General features: G+C 41.1%; 1 protein-coding gene across 3 annotated transcripts in view; it reads left to right on the forward strand.

The window, feature by feature from the left end:
* FAM13C (family with sequence similarity 13 member C) overlaps positions 1-16828 on the forward strand; it is a 137178-nt gene that overhangs the window by 70012 nt on the left and 50338 nt on the right. For all 3 annotated transcript variants that reach the window (XM_082634866.1, XM_082634864.1, XM_082634865.1), the window contains one exon: positions 10796-10853. In XM_082634866.1, the coding sequence (XP_082490992.1) occupies positions 10796-10853 (58 nt within the window). The remainder of the gene's footprint in view (positions 1-10795; positions 10854-16828) is intronic.

A 16828-nucleotide genomic window follows, 5' to 3' on the forward strand; every position in this document is an offset into this window, starting at 1 on the left:
AGTTTGGGTAAGGTGATTTCTAAAGCCCCCTCTGGCTCTAACACTGAAAACGCTCAACACTCTGGATGTTTGAAGGATTAGACACAGGAAGACTTTAGCTTAATAATACAAGCTCTTGCAGTCACAGATAAAAATAATTCATCCTCCCTGCTGTAGAGCACAAAAAAATCCCACACCAAATCCTTAAACTGTTGATTGAAAAAGAGCCCACACTTGATTATTCTGGGAACGAAGCCCTCTTCTTCTTCTTTTCTTTTTCTTTTTTTCTGAAGGAGTCTGCCCTTGATCACTTGATAAAATGTTAGCTAGTTCGCTGGACAATGTTTAGCATAAAGATAAAAGGGAAACTCATTCTTTCATTAAAAATAATAATAATAAAATAAGTGAAACATGTTTTTTTTGGAAAATACAGTAAATTCCAAGGAAATAAAAATTTCTTGTAATTGTACCACTCATATATAACCTCTGTTACCATTGTAGTATATGTTTTTATGTCATTGCTGTTGTTTTAATGTGGGCATAAAAAAGAATGGTGTGTGAAAGGGACTTCCTGATTCCTTAGGGTTTGAGTCTGTTAGAAGTACTGTTTATTTAAAGCAGGCCCCAGAGTATAAAGCTAGATGAGAATGCATTCTGACGATAGTCTTTATACAGAAGCTAATAGAGTAATGGTTTAATTATCACAAGACTGCTGAGTTCATTTATAACTAAGGTGAACAAATTTGATTTTCTATAACAAATACTTTAACATACAATTTTCTGTAAGAGACTTGTTTTACAAACTTTGCTGTCATTACAGCCCTGTGTTAGAAATGATATTTCTAGGAGATTGAACAAAAAACTTTGTCCTTAACATCTCAATATCTTGGAAAGCTTCTTGGCCTAATCTGGAATAGATTTAAGAGAGAAATTTCAATAATGATTATAGGAGACAGTATGTGTTTAAACTTAAATCTAATTTAGAACTTTGACTAGCTGTTTAAGTGTGCCGTGTTCCTGAGGCCATAGGCTGTTCTTCAGCTTACTCTTCATCTTCCCAATGAGGCAATGGTTCTGTGATGTATTATCACACACACACACACACCTATATAAGGACACACACAGCTCCCACCACCCCCCTCTATTTTTTTCCTTTATCAATGCTAGATAAAACATTTTTGATGTAATTTATACATATGTATATATATGAAATATATATATATCAATTTTCTTCATATGTGAAATCTTAGAGACATATTTCTGTGTAACTTGTTTGTCCTACTTAATACTGTATTTTTCAACATCATAAAATTTTTAAAAATATTCATGGCTGGGAATATTCTATTCTATGGATATACCATCATTGATTTAACTAATTCCAAATTATTTGATATTTTGGTTAGTTCTAGGATTTATATCTGTAGATATTTCTGTAGTAACAATTGTTGAAAAATATTTTTAAGTACATCCATTGTAGTTTCCTTGGTTTGTACTTAAGGGTAATAGCTGTCTAGGTGTAGGATTTGAAATGGGTAACCCAGCTGAGACTTAGAATGTAAATTTTTCAATTATCTGATCATGGAAGGAGATAGGAATATAATGGATAATTGATACCTCTGAGAGAACTAGATAGAAAGTCACGTGGCTGGATTCCTATGTATGGTGGAATCATAGGATAGTGGCTCTGGGTGAAACACTTGAGACAGTCCAATCCAACCCCCTTCTCCATACTCGGGTACTCTAGATACTTCTATTTCATCCACTAGCCGTCATCGTTTTCTAGTTCAGATTGTGCTGAGCACAAGTGCCCATGACTCTCACATTCCCAGAGGACATTTGGAAGTTCTGTGGGGGTGGAACAATTCTTTGTTGGGTGGGGCTTCCCCACACATGTCAGGGGCACCCCAGCATCGGTGCCCATCACAAATAACCCTCAATTGCCTAAATGCTCCCTAGAGGGCATACTACCACCCGCTTAAGAAATGCCAATCTGCATGATAGATATTTAAAACCACATTTTGTGGGAGTCTTTACTTACATGGGCACATGTTCATGATCTAGTGGGGAAAAAAGCAATTACATAACAGTATTACATTGTGATCCTCAAAGTCCTCAGACGTATCCCTCTGAAAGCTGGGGATCACAATGTTTATCCACACGCTCTCCTCCGTGTTCCGCTGGCTAAGGATTACCCCCAGCAGAGGTTAACTCTCCCACACTTTCAGGCTAAGGGATTGAGCTCTGCCTTGAAAAAACCTTGAGACAGAAAAATGAAGAGACTTGGCAGGTGCTTGAGGCGGATAATGCGAGTGAGCAGAGCTGTCCGTGGAACGGAAGCGTCTGCTGAGATCACTGTGCCCCCTGGGCTGAGCATTGCTCGCCCCAGGAGCAGGTGTCTGATCATTCTGTACTAAGTGAGTGGAATAGTGCGATGATGGAAGCAGAGAGCTTTGTGTCCTGCTCAGCAAACCAGGTGGTGCTATCATCATTATTAATGAAAATGCATTATTAGGATGTCTGCTCCTGCTGGGTCTCCTGTCCTAAATATCCTGTCCCAACTTTACCTTCTTACCTCTCCCAGTACCGATATTGTGGGCCTGACTCACTGCTCAGTTATTCTCCAGGCATTAGTGTGGTTCTGGCTGTTTCTGGGCTCTGTTCCAGCCCACCAAGGAGGGGTGCCTATTCCAGTGTGGCTGGGCTGCCTTATGTTTTGAGTTTCTCAGAGCATCTCCAGGGACTTAGCCTTTCCCTCTTCTGGAATATGTCCCCTGGGAGGCCAGGCCAGAAACACCCAGGTCACTGCCATACTCTCAGGATTCCCTCACCTGCACCCTTCAGCCATTGGTCTTCTCCCACGTGGTTGCACCTGAACCTTTAGGGTGATGTTTTCCGGTTGGGGATGCCCTGAAGTACTTGTTAATTTCACATTACCAGTCCACGCCTCGGGAAATCCTGACCTAGTGAGTGTGGGTCCAGGAATCTCTGTTTGTTTGTTTTTTAAAATTAATTTTTATTGGAGTATAGTTGCTTTACAATGTGTTAGTTTCTTCTGTACAGCATAGTGAATCAGCTATCCGTATACACACATCCCCTCTTCTTTGGAGTTCCTTCCCATTTAGGTCACCACAGAGCACTGAGTAGAGTTCCCTGAGCTATACAGTAGGTTCTCATTAGTTATCTATTTCATACATAGTATCAATAGTGTATATATGTCACTCCCAGTCTCCCAGTTCATCCCACACCCCCCTTTTCTCCCTTGGTGTCCCTATGTTTGTTCTCTACGTCTGTGTCTCTATTTCCGCTTTGCAAATAAGATCATCTGTACCATTTTTCTAGATTCCACATATATGGGTTAATATACAATATTTGGTATTCTCTTTTTTAAAATTAATTAATTAATTTATGGCTGCTTTGGGTCTTCATTGCTGCACGCGGGCTTTCTCTAGTTGGGGCGAGCGGGGGCTACTCTTCGTTGCAGTGCACTGGCTTCTCATTGCAGTGGCTTCTCTTGTCGCGGAGCATGGGCTCTACGCACCAGTGCTTCAGTAGTTGTAGCGCACAGGCTTAGTTGCTCCACGGCATGTGGGATCTTCCCAGACCAGGGCTCGAACCTGTGTCCCTTGCATTGGCAGGCGGATTCTTAACCACTGCGCCACCAGCAAAGTCCCTGTTTCTCTCTTTCTGACTTCCTTCACTCTGTATGACAGTCTCTAGGTCCATCCACGTCTCTACAGATGACCCAGTTTTGTTTCTTTTTATGGCTGAATAATAAGGAATCTGTTGTTAATAACACTGGTTGATTCTAGTCTTCAGAGAAGTGCAGTGGAAGGAGGGAGCCAAGCTTGGGTCCCCGCTACTGGGGGGCCTATACCTGGGGGCCAGCATTCCACCTCCAGCCCCAACACCCTTGTCCGCCTCTGAGAGTTCACTGGCCTGGACAAGGAGCTACATGGATGGAAAAGTGAGCTCTTGACATCTAGTTTTGTTTTCTGTCAGCCATCTCTTTGAAAGCCATTTTGAACTCTGTGCCTCGGTTTCTTTCTCTTTGGAGTTGGCTGCCCAGTATTTGATCTCAGTCGTTTAGTGTAGAAATTTGGTAAAAAACCAGTAAGGGAATGTCTTTAATAGAGTCTACAGGGAAAGGAGCTTTATATTTGCTGGTATTGAGGGCTGTTACTATTTGTAATAATATTACTGGAATTCCTTGGCGTCCTGCCTGTGTCTGCATATAGAGCGATTGTTTGTATATAATGAATATTGTGCTCAGAGGGTTGTCCTCTTGGGATATACCTTTTGTTTTCAAAAGAGGTTCAGGAAACAACAGTCGTCCAGCCAGCAGACGGTCATCCGGGTATACATTAGTGTATCCTGTGTTGTTTTCTATTACAGAGGCTCATCCGAGGCAGTGGAATATCTTGAACTCTTAAGATGTGACCCGTGGTAGACACTGTTTAGTTTTCAGGTTCTGGTTCTTTATGAAGGACTCTGAGAAGTGTGTTGGATCCTCTGCTTTTACTTTCTGCCCAGATTTTCTAAACATGGGTTGGAAGGCCACTTGCTCAACTTTAGCAGGTCTCCTCAGGCAAGAAATGCATCTGCTTGTGGGAATGAGAGTCATGCCATCCTGGCAGTCCTGCTACGTGCCACAGGTGGAGGAGGGAGTATGAGTCTTATCCTAATCATTAAACACATTCAGGAATATACTGGAATTGATAGCAGCCCATGACCCTGGGATTAATCCTTTATTAGCAAACATGTGAGTGCCTACTATCTGCCAATTGCCAGGCTTAGCTCTAGAGAGAAAACATTGAGCAAGACTCATATGATCCCTGCCCCATAGAGCTTGCCATCATGAGAAAGAGACAATCAAATAATTAGACAAATACACAATTAGGGACTGAGACGTGCTACACGGCAGATGTGAAAGATCAGAATACAGTAATAAGTCCTATGAAAGGGAGGCCTGATTGGTTTGGTACCTGGTGTCTAGAGGATGCATGAGTTAATTAGGAGGGAAAGTGGAGACAGAAGAGCGTTACGGGCACAGGGACAGCACGTAGAAGGCCTGCGGCGGAAGGGAGTGTGGAGGAGGAGAATGACGTGAGTTGAGGTTGAAGAAGTGGACAGATGTAACTCCTTCAGGATGTCACAGGATGCTGGAAGAATTTTGATCTTTATTTTAAGTGTGCAGAAGGGTAGCGACAAGGTTGCTGTGTGGGCAGTGGTTTGGAGAAGGTAGAGAAGAAGTAGAGAGACCAGGAAGGTAGCCCAGAAGACAGATGATGGCGACTTGGCCTAAGGTGGTGGTGGGAGGAGAGAGGACAGATCTAAACGTGATTTGGGATAAGAAATTGAAGGACTTGGTAATGGCTTGGCTGTTGGACTTGAGAGAGAGGAGAGTGTCAGATAACTCTCACATATCTTCCATGAGCAATTGGATAGGTGGGGAAGCTTTTTACTGAGACAGGGAACATTTTAATCTGCTAAATTAATTACAGTAAGTTGATATAAATCAAATATCCTATGCTAAAATACTGCTTCACAAATTATGACATCTGGGGTTTGACATTATCTGTAGGCCAAGAAAAGTATCTTAATGCTTTGTTCACTTTGCTGTTTTGAATTCCAGTCCACCTCCCAGGGGAAGGTCACTGCAGGATGAGCCTACAGGCTGGCTCAGCACAGGCTTTGGGGTTCCAGCAACGTGGGAACACCAACAAGTTTTAGAAAAGTTGCACTTCCATGGGCTAGCCACAGTTTTGCAGCCACAGAGTCCAGGAAAAAGCTCGTTTAATATCAGCACACAATTATGTTTTATGTTCCTCTGTTAAGAAGTGTTTTGTTTTGAATTATGTCATGGTGGTGGTCGTCACGGTGGCAACGGTGGTGTTGATGGTGGTGATGGTCATGGTGACGGTGGTGACAGTGATGGTGTGGTGGTGATGGGGGTGTTGGAGGGGGTGGTGATTGGAGGCATCGGTGCTGAGAGCTCTGAGTCCAGGCTGCAATTTCCCGCTTCCTGGGCCTGGGCTAGAGAGCAGGGTTGTATTGGAGTTGGCAGGATTGTAAATGGTTCAAACACTACCCTTAAAGATCTTAAGAAGAAGGGAATTTGAGACACCTAGCTCCTGTTCCAGTTCTTCTCTTTTCATTGCTAAACTTCTCTAGTGAGAAGCTTCCGTTTCTGTTTCCTCTTCTGCCATGACCTTTATCTTTTCTGATCCAGTGGCCTTTTTATTTCTCTGCTTTCATTCTCATTATCTCCGGATGACTGCGAATTTCTAGCAGCATGAGCTTGCGCAGTCCTCCTGCACGTCCTGTTCTCCTTACTTTGCTTTCTTTTTCTCCATAATATTTAGCATCTGGTGCACCAGGTTTATTTCTTTATGGTCTCCCTGCTTCTATGACAGTGAGGCAGAGACTTGTTTTATTCCCTGCTTTATTCCCAGCACCTGCAGTCATACTTGACATAAGTTGCTGTTTAATAAATATTTGTTTATTCATGGATAAAATTATTTAATTGCCTTAACTGTTTCCTATTAGGTCACATGGACCTAATAATGCTAATCTCATGTGGCTACCATGAGGATTAGATGAAATAATGTAAGTAAAGTGCCTGGCATTTACCTGAAATTGTTAGGCTCTTCTTTTTTTTTTTTTTTTTTTAAATCTTATTGAAGTATACTGGGTTTTTTTTTTAACATCTTTATTGGAGTATAATTGCTTTACAATGGTGTGTTAGTTTCTACTGTGTAACAAAGTGAATCAGCTATACATATACATACATCCCCATATCCCCTCCCTCTTGCGTCTCCTTCCCACCCTCCCTATCCCACCCCTCTAGGTGGTCACAAAGCATGGAGCTGATCTCCCTGTGATATGCAGCTGCTTCCCACTAGCTATCTGTTTTACATTTGGTAGTGTATATATGTCCATGCCACTCTCTCACTTTGTCCCAGCTTACCCTTCCCCCTCCCCGTGTCCTCAAGTCAGTTCTCTATGTCTGTGTCTTTATTCCTGTCCTGCTGAAGTATAGTTGATTTACAATGTTGTGTTTAATTTCTGCTGTACAGCAAAGTGACTCAGTTAAACATATATTCTTTTTCATATTTTTTCCCATTATGGTTTATCATAGGATACTGAATATAGTTCCCTGTGCTATACAGTAGGACCTTGTTGTTTATCCATCCTATATATAATAGTTTGCATCTGCTAATCCCAAACTCCCAACCCTTCCCTCCCCCAACACCTCTCCCTTTGGCAACCACAAGTCTGTTCTCTATGTCTGTGAGTCTGTTTCTGTTTCGTAGATAAGTTCATTTGTGTCATATTTTAGATTCCACATATAAGTGATATCATATGATATTTGTCTTTATCTGGCTTACTTCACTTAGTATGATGATCTCTAGGTCCATCCATGATGCTGCAAATGGCATTATTTCATTCTTTTTAATGGCTGAATATATTTCTGTTAGGCTCTTCTTGACACTCTTTTTTCTTATAACATCTTTCTCTTCACTATTCAAAGTGCTGTTCTGGTTGCCTTCTTATCTCCTTAGTGATGCGTCTGTATTTTCTTCATGGCCCTTCTTTCTTCTGTCCCCTAAATGGCCAATTTCAGAAACCTGCCCAGTGGTCCTGAGTAAGGATGACTCAGCTTTTTGTCTCTTACAGCTTATTCACAAGGCTTCAATTATTATAATTAAGTATACCTTTAATTATCATCATTTATAATTCTATTATGGTATTTTTTACATTTGGTTATAGAATTCATGTGTTATTTATTTTATTTATTTTATTTTTTTTGTGGTACACGGGCCTCTCACTGTTGTGGCCTCTCCCATTGCGGAGCACAGGCTCCGGACGCGCAGGCTCAGCGGCCATGGCTCACAGGCCCAGCTGCTCCGCGGCATGTGGGATCTTCCCGGACCAGGGCACGAACCCGTGTCCCCTGTATCGGCAGGCGGACTCTCAACCACTGCGCCACCAGGGAAGCCCCCATGTGTTATTTTTAATACAGCCAACAGTAGTCATAAACATTTTTCATGAACTGTCTTTCACATCCTGAATTATCCTGTGCAGTAGCTGATATTATCTTCACTTGACAGATGAGGAAACTGAGGCTGAGAGAGGTTAATATCTTGCCAGTGGGTACACACACCTAGTAAGTGGTAGATCAACAAGTCATTCTTGGGTCTGGGTCCTTCTATTTCTTCATCTTTTCATCCATCTGAAAGGCATGTAGAGAGCATGTGACATGTGCCAAGCAGTGTGCTAGGCTCTGGCCACACAGCAAGTGAAAAACTGATGGAGAACCAGTGACCACTGTGAGTCACTGTTGTTATCCCTGCCCTCACTCTCTGGAACACACTGTCGAGTGCCCCATGCCACAGTGAGCCCGGCTCAGGTATTTTCACTTCCCTATTTTATCCTCAGTTCAAGTTTCAAATGTCTAAATCAAAACTCATGCCAGCTGCCTGCTCTCCCCTCCCAAATGACCTATTTTTCTTTCTCCACTGGAAAAGCCATCATCTATCATCTTTCTTGTCACACAGGCTCAAAACTTTGGATTACTTTTCATTACACCATCTCTTTCATTCCATACTTTCAATACATACCCAACACCTCTTGTTGTTTTTCTCATTGAAAATGTCTCTTTCATCTGTCTCTATTTCCCCAGTCCCTCTCCACCATTCTAATATCAACTCCTGTGCACTCATTCCTTGATTTATGGAAAGAACCTCAAGACTGGGTTTTAATTAGTTTTATTCTCTGCTTCAGGATCCACTAGACTGTAAATTTCCTAAAGGCCTAGAGTCTGCTCATTGATTCTTATTTCCCCAACACTGTACCAGTCACATAGGAGACATTCAGATGGCTATTAAATTAAAGCATCTTTGATGCTTAGACCACAGTTCTTAAACTTGGTCTGGAGGTTTATCTGGAGATGACAAGTAGTTTTCATTGAAGGTCATGTGAGTGTATTACATGTAGCTATTCTCTGCATCTCAATAATACATACTATATATTTTAAACAAAGTCTTATTTCTGCTTTCTTCCATTAATGTTTGCTACCATCTATTTGTTTTACCATTTGCTGGCATCAGAGCCCTGGAGAAATTTACGGTTGAAAACTGTAAACTGGTAAATATTCTTTCCATTAGAGAACATGATTCTTTCATTTTTCTGGTGCTACTATAACTCTATAAAAACACAATTTGAGAACCACTTTAGGTTACAGGGAAATTATGAGCCATTCAGAACTTTAGATGTTACTGAATAGGTCAGGTTAATCCCTCTCTGTGAGAGGGTTTCTCCCATTTTGCAGGAAAGAGCTACTTGGTATTCTCTGAAGCCCTGGAGTCACTATTTGTGGCCCAGCGAACTCATGGGCAGAGGATGGGTGTGCCACCGCTTTCTTCCCCTAACTAACTTTCTCACTTGGGCCATCTCTCCCTGGGCTCATGGTTGGGACCCTTAGTCTTCTCTCACACCTAGGAGGGACGTTTGTGCAGACGTGGTCAACATCAGTGTGACCGTCCATTCTGTTTTAACATCTCCTCAATTTCTCATTAGAAGTGAGTTCTTTGCACAGTTAGCAGTACTCATGGACTGAAAGGACTTTTCATTCTTACGAATACTTTCAAGAAGTTAGGCTCATGGCATTTCTAAATGTGCATCATTACTTTCAGAAATCATTCATCTTGGTGACCATCCAGAGGACATATATACTTTTTTCAGGACTCAAACCAAAGCAGAATAATAACTGTAAATAATTATATCCCAAAATAAATCTTTTTATAAATGACTTAATACTGACTAAAGCTTTTATTCCTTACGATAGCAGGCCTTTTAAAAAGAATAATTATAACTTAATATATTTATTATATAATAGCCTGCAAACTGCTGCAGAAAAACTTGAATGTTATGTGGGAGATGCCATTGGACCATAGCATTTGATGAATCATGATTTGGAGCTGAGCATCTGCCAGTAGTGGAGTTTTGTTTTTTTGCTTTTAACCTAAAAAAATTTATTCAGAGTAGATTTGCCTTAAGTCCTTTTTCTTCTGTTGGAAGCTATGAAATGGCAAAACCTAGCTTTACCGTGTTACCCAGAAATTGCTGTTACTTTTTTTTGTTAGGTAAGCGATAGAATGAAATTTCCAAAAGCTATCTTCAGTGCACAAATGGTATCTTTCTGTAACAACTGTATCAGATCACATTTGGTCCTAAAAATACCGACTTTGCACTGGGTACTGAGGATTCAGCAGTGTAGAAGATGGACAGAATCACTGATTTCTTGGAGCTTACATTTTAGCATGGAAGTGCAAATAAACACCATAACTTTAGGTAGTGACAGTGCTCAGAAGAAAATCTAAAGACAGTGCAATAGAGAGTGAAGGGGAGGGATAGTTTGATTAGAGAGACCCGGAAGGACTCATTGGGAGGTGATGTAGGAGCTGAGCTGATGCTCCATGCTGGGCAGAGTCAGCTTTGTGAAAATTGGGGCGAAAAGCAAATGTGAAGATTTGAACAGGGAGCCAGCACTGTGTGTTCAAGAAACTGAAGGCCAGAGAGGCTGGAGGGTAGAGGACAAGGGTGAGAGTGATAGGAGGTGGGACACGAGGACTGGCAGAGTTCAGACACTAATGTGTTGCAGACCATTTAAGGAGTCTGGATTTTGTTCTTCGGGCAGTGGGACACCACTGAGGGTTTTTAACAGGGGTGTGGTCAGATCTATAGCTGTCAACTTCACATGTACATTGTTGAAAGGTTTCTTTTAATGGAAATACTTTTTCTTTGTGTTTTATAGAATAGACCAGAGGGCGGCCATGTGGCCAAAGGATGAAACTCAGCAGGACCTCAATGAGGTAGGTGCAGTCATTGCTGGTTGTATGAACATGAATTAGCCAATCGCGAAATTTATTATTCTTTTTCCTAGTACTAGGAATTTATTCTGATTAAAACTTTAAATGTTTTTGCTCTTAAGTGAACGTGTTTTCCTTGCACTTCTTTGGGTGCTGTTTCTCCTTGCTCTGGAGCAAATACATTTAAAATATAATTTGCAAGACTGCACAGTGTGTCTTGGAACTAAACCAAGTCCAGCAGTCATTTCATTACGCTTCTTTCAACTTTGCTTCAGGATTATATAACCATGGCTGTGACAGTTACATTCGTAAAATTTTCTCTTAATTTTATTTTATCTTCCCAACCCCTGTTTTTTCTAATGCCCTTTGCAGTCTCAAATATGATCATGCTTACCATTTTTCCATGGAGTGTGATGTACTTTGGTATTTGCAAAATGGTCCTCTAGTATGCTTTGAGACGTTGAAGCCACATTTTCCAATGCAAATGGTTTCCCACTGAACTGGACATCACAATGCTATATAAGCTTGTTCTAGATTTTCTTTGAAATATATAATTTAATTCTCCCACTGGAAATCAGTATAATATAATTAGGATCCCTGTTGTTGTGAATGCCTTAGCTTAAGACATTGGTTTGGAATACTCTAATTTCTCTTGCCCTCATTGTATAATTAAGGAGCAGTGGGTGGTATGTCTGACTAAGATCATGGCAAAAAGAATGAAAAGACTTGATGTTCAGACGCCAGGAAGAGAAATGATGGGCTTCAGGCACATTGTTCGTCATTTGATGCCATCTCTCCTCCGCCTCCAAAAATATGACAGCTAATTGAACTTAGATGATTTACCTTTTTCTTTTTTACTGTAGAACTTGGCATAAATGAGTAGCCAAAGGTAAACCAGGTGCCTAATTAAACCCAGTTAAATAAGTTACTGAAGTTGTGGAAAATGTCCTAAAGATAACAACACAGAACCCTGCTTGTTATTCCTTTGTGCATTGGAGAAAGTCTTCAGATTCCATAATCTTGCCTGTGGTAAAAAGAGTGAAAAAAGGTTTGAGAGAAAAAAGGCAAGAGCCTGAATCAGTGAGCACAGCTGTTGCCCCACTGGGAATAAGCAAAATGCTGGTTGTAAAGAAGCACTGACTTGTTTTGACATAAGTGACTAGAAAAATGAGGTGATTGTAAGAGTCAAGTTGTGATAGGTTTCAAGTATTTGGGAGAAACTCTGATTTGTGAGCTGCAACCCCATGAGAATGTGAAGATGACTTGAGCATTCTTAAATTACAGTTGCATAATGCTCTCTTTGAAAATCTGCTTTTCTGTATTCCTTCATGCTATTGTACTTGCAAATAACATGAAATGTGCTAGTTCACTGCTCTGGGATTACATGGGTGCAAGAGTGCTGATTGGAGACAGGCCTCTGAAAGAGCAGTCAGCACCATACTGTAAATATGCGCTCTTCCATGAAAAAGTAGTGATGCCGATCCAGACTGGTTGATAACAGTGTGTGCTCAAGTGGAATTGTTCCAGTCGGGATAAATCAGATGTGCAGATCATGTTGTGGCTAAGATTTGGGGGCTGGAGGAAACCTTAGGAAAGCTTGAACAGGGGCAGCTCATGGTCCACGGCCATGGAGGGCGGGTTGACTCATTCAGCCTCATTGATGGAGACATCCTATAGAGTGGGAACATATTAAACTCGGTCTTGCCTAGCATTTCGCAAACTTAAGAGAACACCAAACTCTTTCATGGAGTAACCCCATAATAACATTGCTTTAGGCAACAGACTCTTATGGAATAAAGGTGGGAAATACTACCTTAATATTTTTAATGCAAATAGAAAATACATATAGAAAAGTGCACGTATCATAAGTGTATGGCTGGATGAATTCGCACGAAGTGTGTAACCAGCATCAAGAAATAGAACATTATTAGCGTCCAGGCACCCTTATTTAATTCCTTCCGGTCACTCTTCCCCTATAAGGATAACTATTCTTTGGACTTAAGTAGATTTGTTTTGTCTCTTTTTGAATTTTTTATAAATGGGCTGTATGTACTCTTTTGTGTCTGGTTTCATTTACTCAGTATTATTTTTATGAGATTCATACATGTTTGGCATGTAGTTTTAGCTTTCATTCTCCTTGCTGTAACCCAGTGTATGGTTGTTTCTAGTTTATTTTTTTTTTATTTTTTTTTTCTGTTTTCGTGTTTCTAGTTTTTGACTCATGATCAGTTGCTACTGATTGTACTTTTTAAAAATGAACTCTCTTTCAGTCTCTTTGTACAGCTGATTTTTTATAGGAGTATTCCTTCCATCTCCAAGTGGATATGTAAGGTAGAATTTTTTGTTATGTTACCTATCTTCATTGCTCTTTGCCCCTTTTATTTATTTATTAAAAATTTTTTTATTTATTTAGTTTTGGCTGCGTTAGGTCTTTGTTGCTGCGCGCGGGCTTTCTCTAGTTGCGACGGGAGGGGGGCTACTCTGTTGCGGTGTGCGGGCTTCTCTTGTTGCAGAGCACGAGCTCCAGGCACGTGGGCTCAGCAGTTGCAGCGCATGGGCTCAGTAGTTGTGGCCCACAGGCTTAATTGCTCCGCGGCATGTGGGATCCTCCCAGACCAGGGCTCGAACCCGTGTCCTCTGCATTGGCAGGCGGATTCTTAACCCCTGCGCCACCAAGGAAGCCCCTGTCCCTTTTATTTATATACCACAGCTTCCAACACACGGCCTTCTAGTTCTTTAAAAGGAACCCACTAGTTTCATATCTGCTCTCTTCCTTCCATTCCAACTTGCAAGTCTAAAGTAAAAAAACAGTTTCTTGAGCATTGTAAGAAGCGTGGTCCACAAATACTTTCCAGATGTTTCTATGGACCCTAATGTTGTAATTGTCAATTATAGCAATTTTAAGATGTTACATATGTGCTTTATATTTTCTCCAAATTTTACATCTCGTATTTCACATCTACTTTTTAAACTTCTTAATTCCACTTGCTCTGTCACAGATAGATGGGGCTCAGCTATATTTGATTGCAGAGCTGGTGCTTGACCCGAGCTCTCCTCCGTGTAGTAAGGTGATACATGATGTGACATAGCTACCTATGAGCATCTGTCTCTGGGTGTGTTCCCAGTACTTTCCCAGTGAACTGAAAAACTCATTTCTTATTTCTACTGGGTGTGAGTATAGATCTGATTCCTGCCAGCCTCACTTTTCTTCTGCCAGTCTCAAGCTCCTAGTTTTTGACCTTGGGTCATTTGATAGGACTTGCCTCTCCATTCCATGAGTTTTGGTGTCTCTGGGAGTATATTATAGGAGTTGGTTTCTGAAAACCTGATTAAGTGTCCATTCTGGCATTGAGCTGAACTTTCACACTGCCTCTATAAGACATCAGGAGATTTTATTTGTTGGGGTCCCCTGGATCCTGGTTGGAAAATATCTGCCTCTGTAAAACATCAGAAGATATTATTTGTTGGGGTGTCATAGATCCTGATTAGAAAATATTCTAGACTTGAGATTGTCAATGTCTAATCCACCTTGATCCTTGGTTTTAGTCATTTCCCCGTGTCCATATAAGCAGTCAATAGTTCAAAAAGTTGCTTGAAGGATAAAATGAGAAAAAATACTGTCTTCCCTCTCCACATCCTAGTAGATCCCATTCCTAGCTTCAGTTTCATTTAAGTAAAATAACAGATGTATGAAGAAAATGAATGGATCTCCCCTTCCCTGAGAAAACATGCCATATTGGGTCCTCCTACTACTTTTTCCAACTCCCAGACTGCATATCATAAAGCATCCCATCAACTTCTTGTAGTCTTTCATTTGTGAAATTGAGGCAGGTTTTGAATTTGGTTAACTCTAGGACTGCTTTCAGTTTTAACACTCACTGATTCCACCTTTTTTTGTTTTTCTTCATTTTCCCAACCCTTGTAGAATTTAGTCATAGGTTCCCATGACGGATGGAATGAGGCAAATTGTGCCCCTTTTTGAGTGTATGTGCACATGTCTACGTGTGGGTCTCCATGTGAAGGATTTGATTGTCTTTTTATTACCATCCATAGTTTAGCATATAGATATGTTTTGGCATCAAGCCATATCAGACCTCCAGATGGTACTTACTGTTTTGTTTGAGATGTGTTTCTCCTTCAAAATTGTTTTAATTTTGAGAAAATGGTCTAGCAAGAGGCTTTTTCAGGCCCTTGATACTCCTGAGTTGGCTGAATGGTATTTCTTTCTGTAGGAATAGGCAGCTGTCTTTTTCTATTGAAATGCAAACCCAATCTATAGGGTTGGGCCTTAGATCAGAATTGACTGAGAATTTTTTTTCCAGTATCTGGGATTTTTTCCTTGTGACTGAAAGTCCATTCAAGCTGGCTTTCATAAATAACAGGATTTTATTGACTCAAACGCCTGAAACTTTAGGATCAGGATAAGCTTCACAAATGGCTAGATCCAGGGATTAAAGACTCGTCATGTAGATGCCGTCTCTTTCCATTTTGACTCTGCTTTCCTATATTGACCTTATCTTTGGGTTGACCCCTCTCTAGGGACACACTGTTCTTACAGCTAGTAATTCCAGTGTATATTAGTTTTCTATTACTGTGAAGCAAATTTCCAAAAACTTAACAGCTTCAAACACCCATTTATTAGCTCACAGTTGTGTAGGTCATAAATTTGAGTAGACTCCATTGGATTCTCCGCTCAAGGTCTCACAAAAATGAAAACAAGGTATTGGCTGTGATAGACTCTTATCTGGAGGTTCCAGAGAAGAGTCCATGTCCAAGCTCATTCAGGTCATTGCCTGAATTTACTTCCTTGAGGTTGTAGGACTGTAGACCCCATTTCCTTGTTGGTCAGCATCTGGGGTTAGCTCTCAGCTTCTAGACGCTGCCTGCATTCCCTCTCACATGGGCCCCTTCATCTTTGAGCCAGCAGCACCTAATCCTTCTGTGCTCCAAATCTCTGTGATGTTGTATTCTGCCAGCTGGAAGAAACACTCTGCTTTTAAAAGGTTCACCTGATTGGGTCAGGCCCATCCAAGTAATCTCTGTATCCTTGGTCACCTGAGTTAGGACTTTAATTATATCTGCAAAATCTCTTCATAGCAGCATCTAAATTCGTGTTTGATTGAGTAACCAGGGTACAGGAATCCTGGGGGCCATCTTTAAGATTCTGCCTATCACACAGTAGAAATGGAGTCCTTTCTAGATCCATAAAGTTCCATATCTGAGCCTCATTTATCTGGCTTGTGACTTGTAGCCCATCCTTGAACCAATCACTATGACCTTGGAAAACTATTGAAGTCCATTCCATGAGCTGAAAATGAGACATGTTCTATTTTTCGAAAACCCACGTCTTATCATGTAGAAAAGCTGAGTCCTGTAAAATGTGAGTTTATAGAACTGTATTATTCTCTCCCAAACATCTTGTTTTTATTGTTTATTTAATAAAGTAAACATATTGAGGATATCACAAACAGGTAAAACTAAGTACACGACTCCCTCTTCCTAGGTTGAAATCAAATCATCTGGCTGGAAGGAAATTTGGTTTGGGTTATCATGTGGGGTGGCAAGATTGCCCTTGTTTAAGAAAGAAGTGCCGCTGTTATCAGAATAAGACCTGGATCCTCTTGTCAACAGAGGACTACTTGAAGTGAATAGCTTGTTCTCTTATATTAAATCTCTCCATTGGGTAGTTCAGGACAGTGAGGGCTGACCATCCTGAGGAAGCTGGGATGGGCTGAGCCGAGGTGTGCTGGTCTTCAGTTAGACTTGGCTGTAAAGCACACTGGGACATAAGCAACACAGACCCCACAGGGATTAACCAAATGCCCAGTGTCCCTAGGGATGGGGTGAATTTGGCGTTTTTTTGTAGCCATCACCATTGGAGGAAGTTCCACTTCTTTTGGCAAGAACATCCAGAGGACGGCAGCAGCAGCTCAGGAGGTAACACTGCCTTGCTTCTGAGCACCCCATACTTTATACTT

The sequence above is a fragment of the Mesoplodon mirus genome (assembly GCF_964341445.2).
Source record: "Mesoplodon mirus genome assembly, chromosome: 2".
Classification (NCBI taxonomy): Eukaryota; Metazoa; Chordata; class Mammalia; order Artiodactyla; family Ziphiidae; genus Mesoplodon; species Mesoplodon mirus.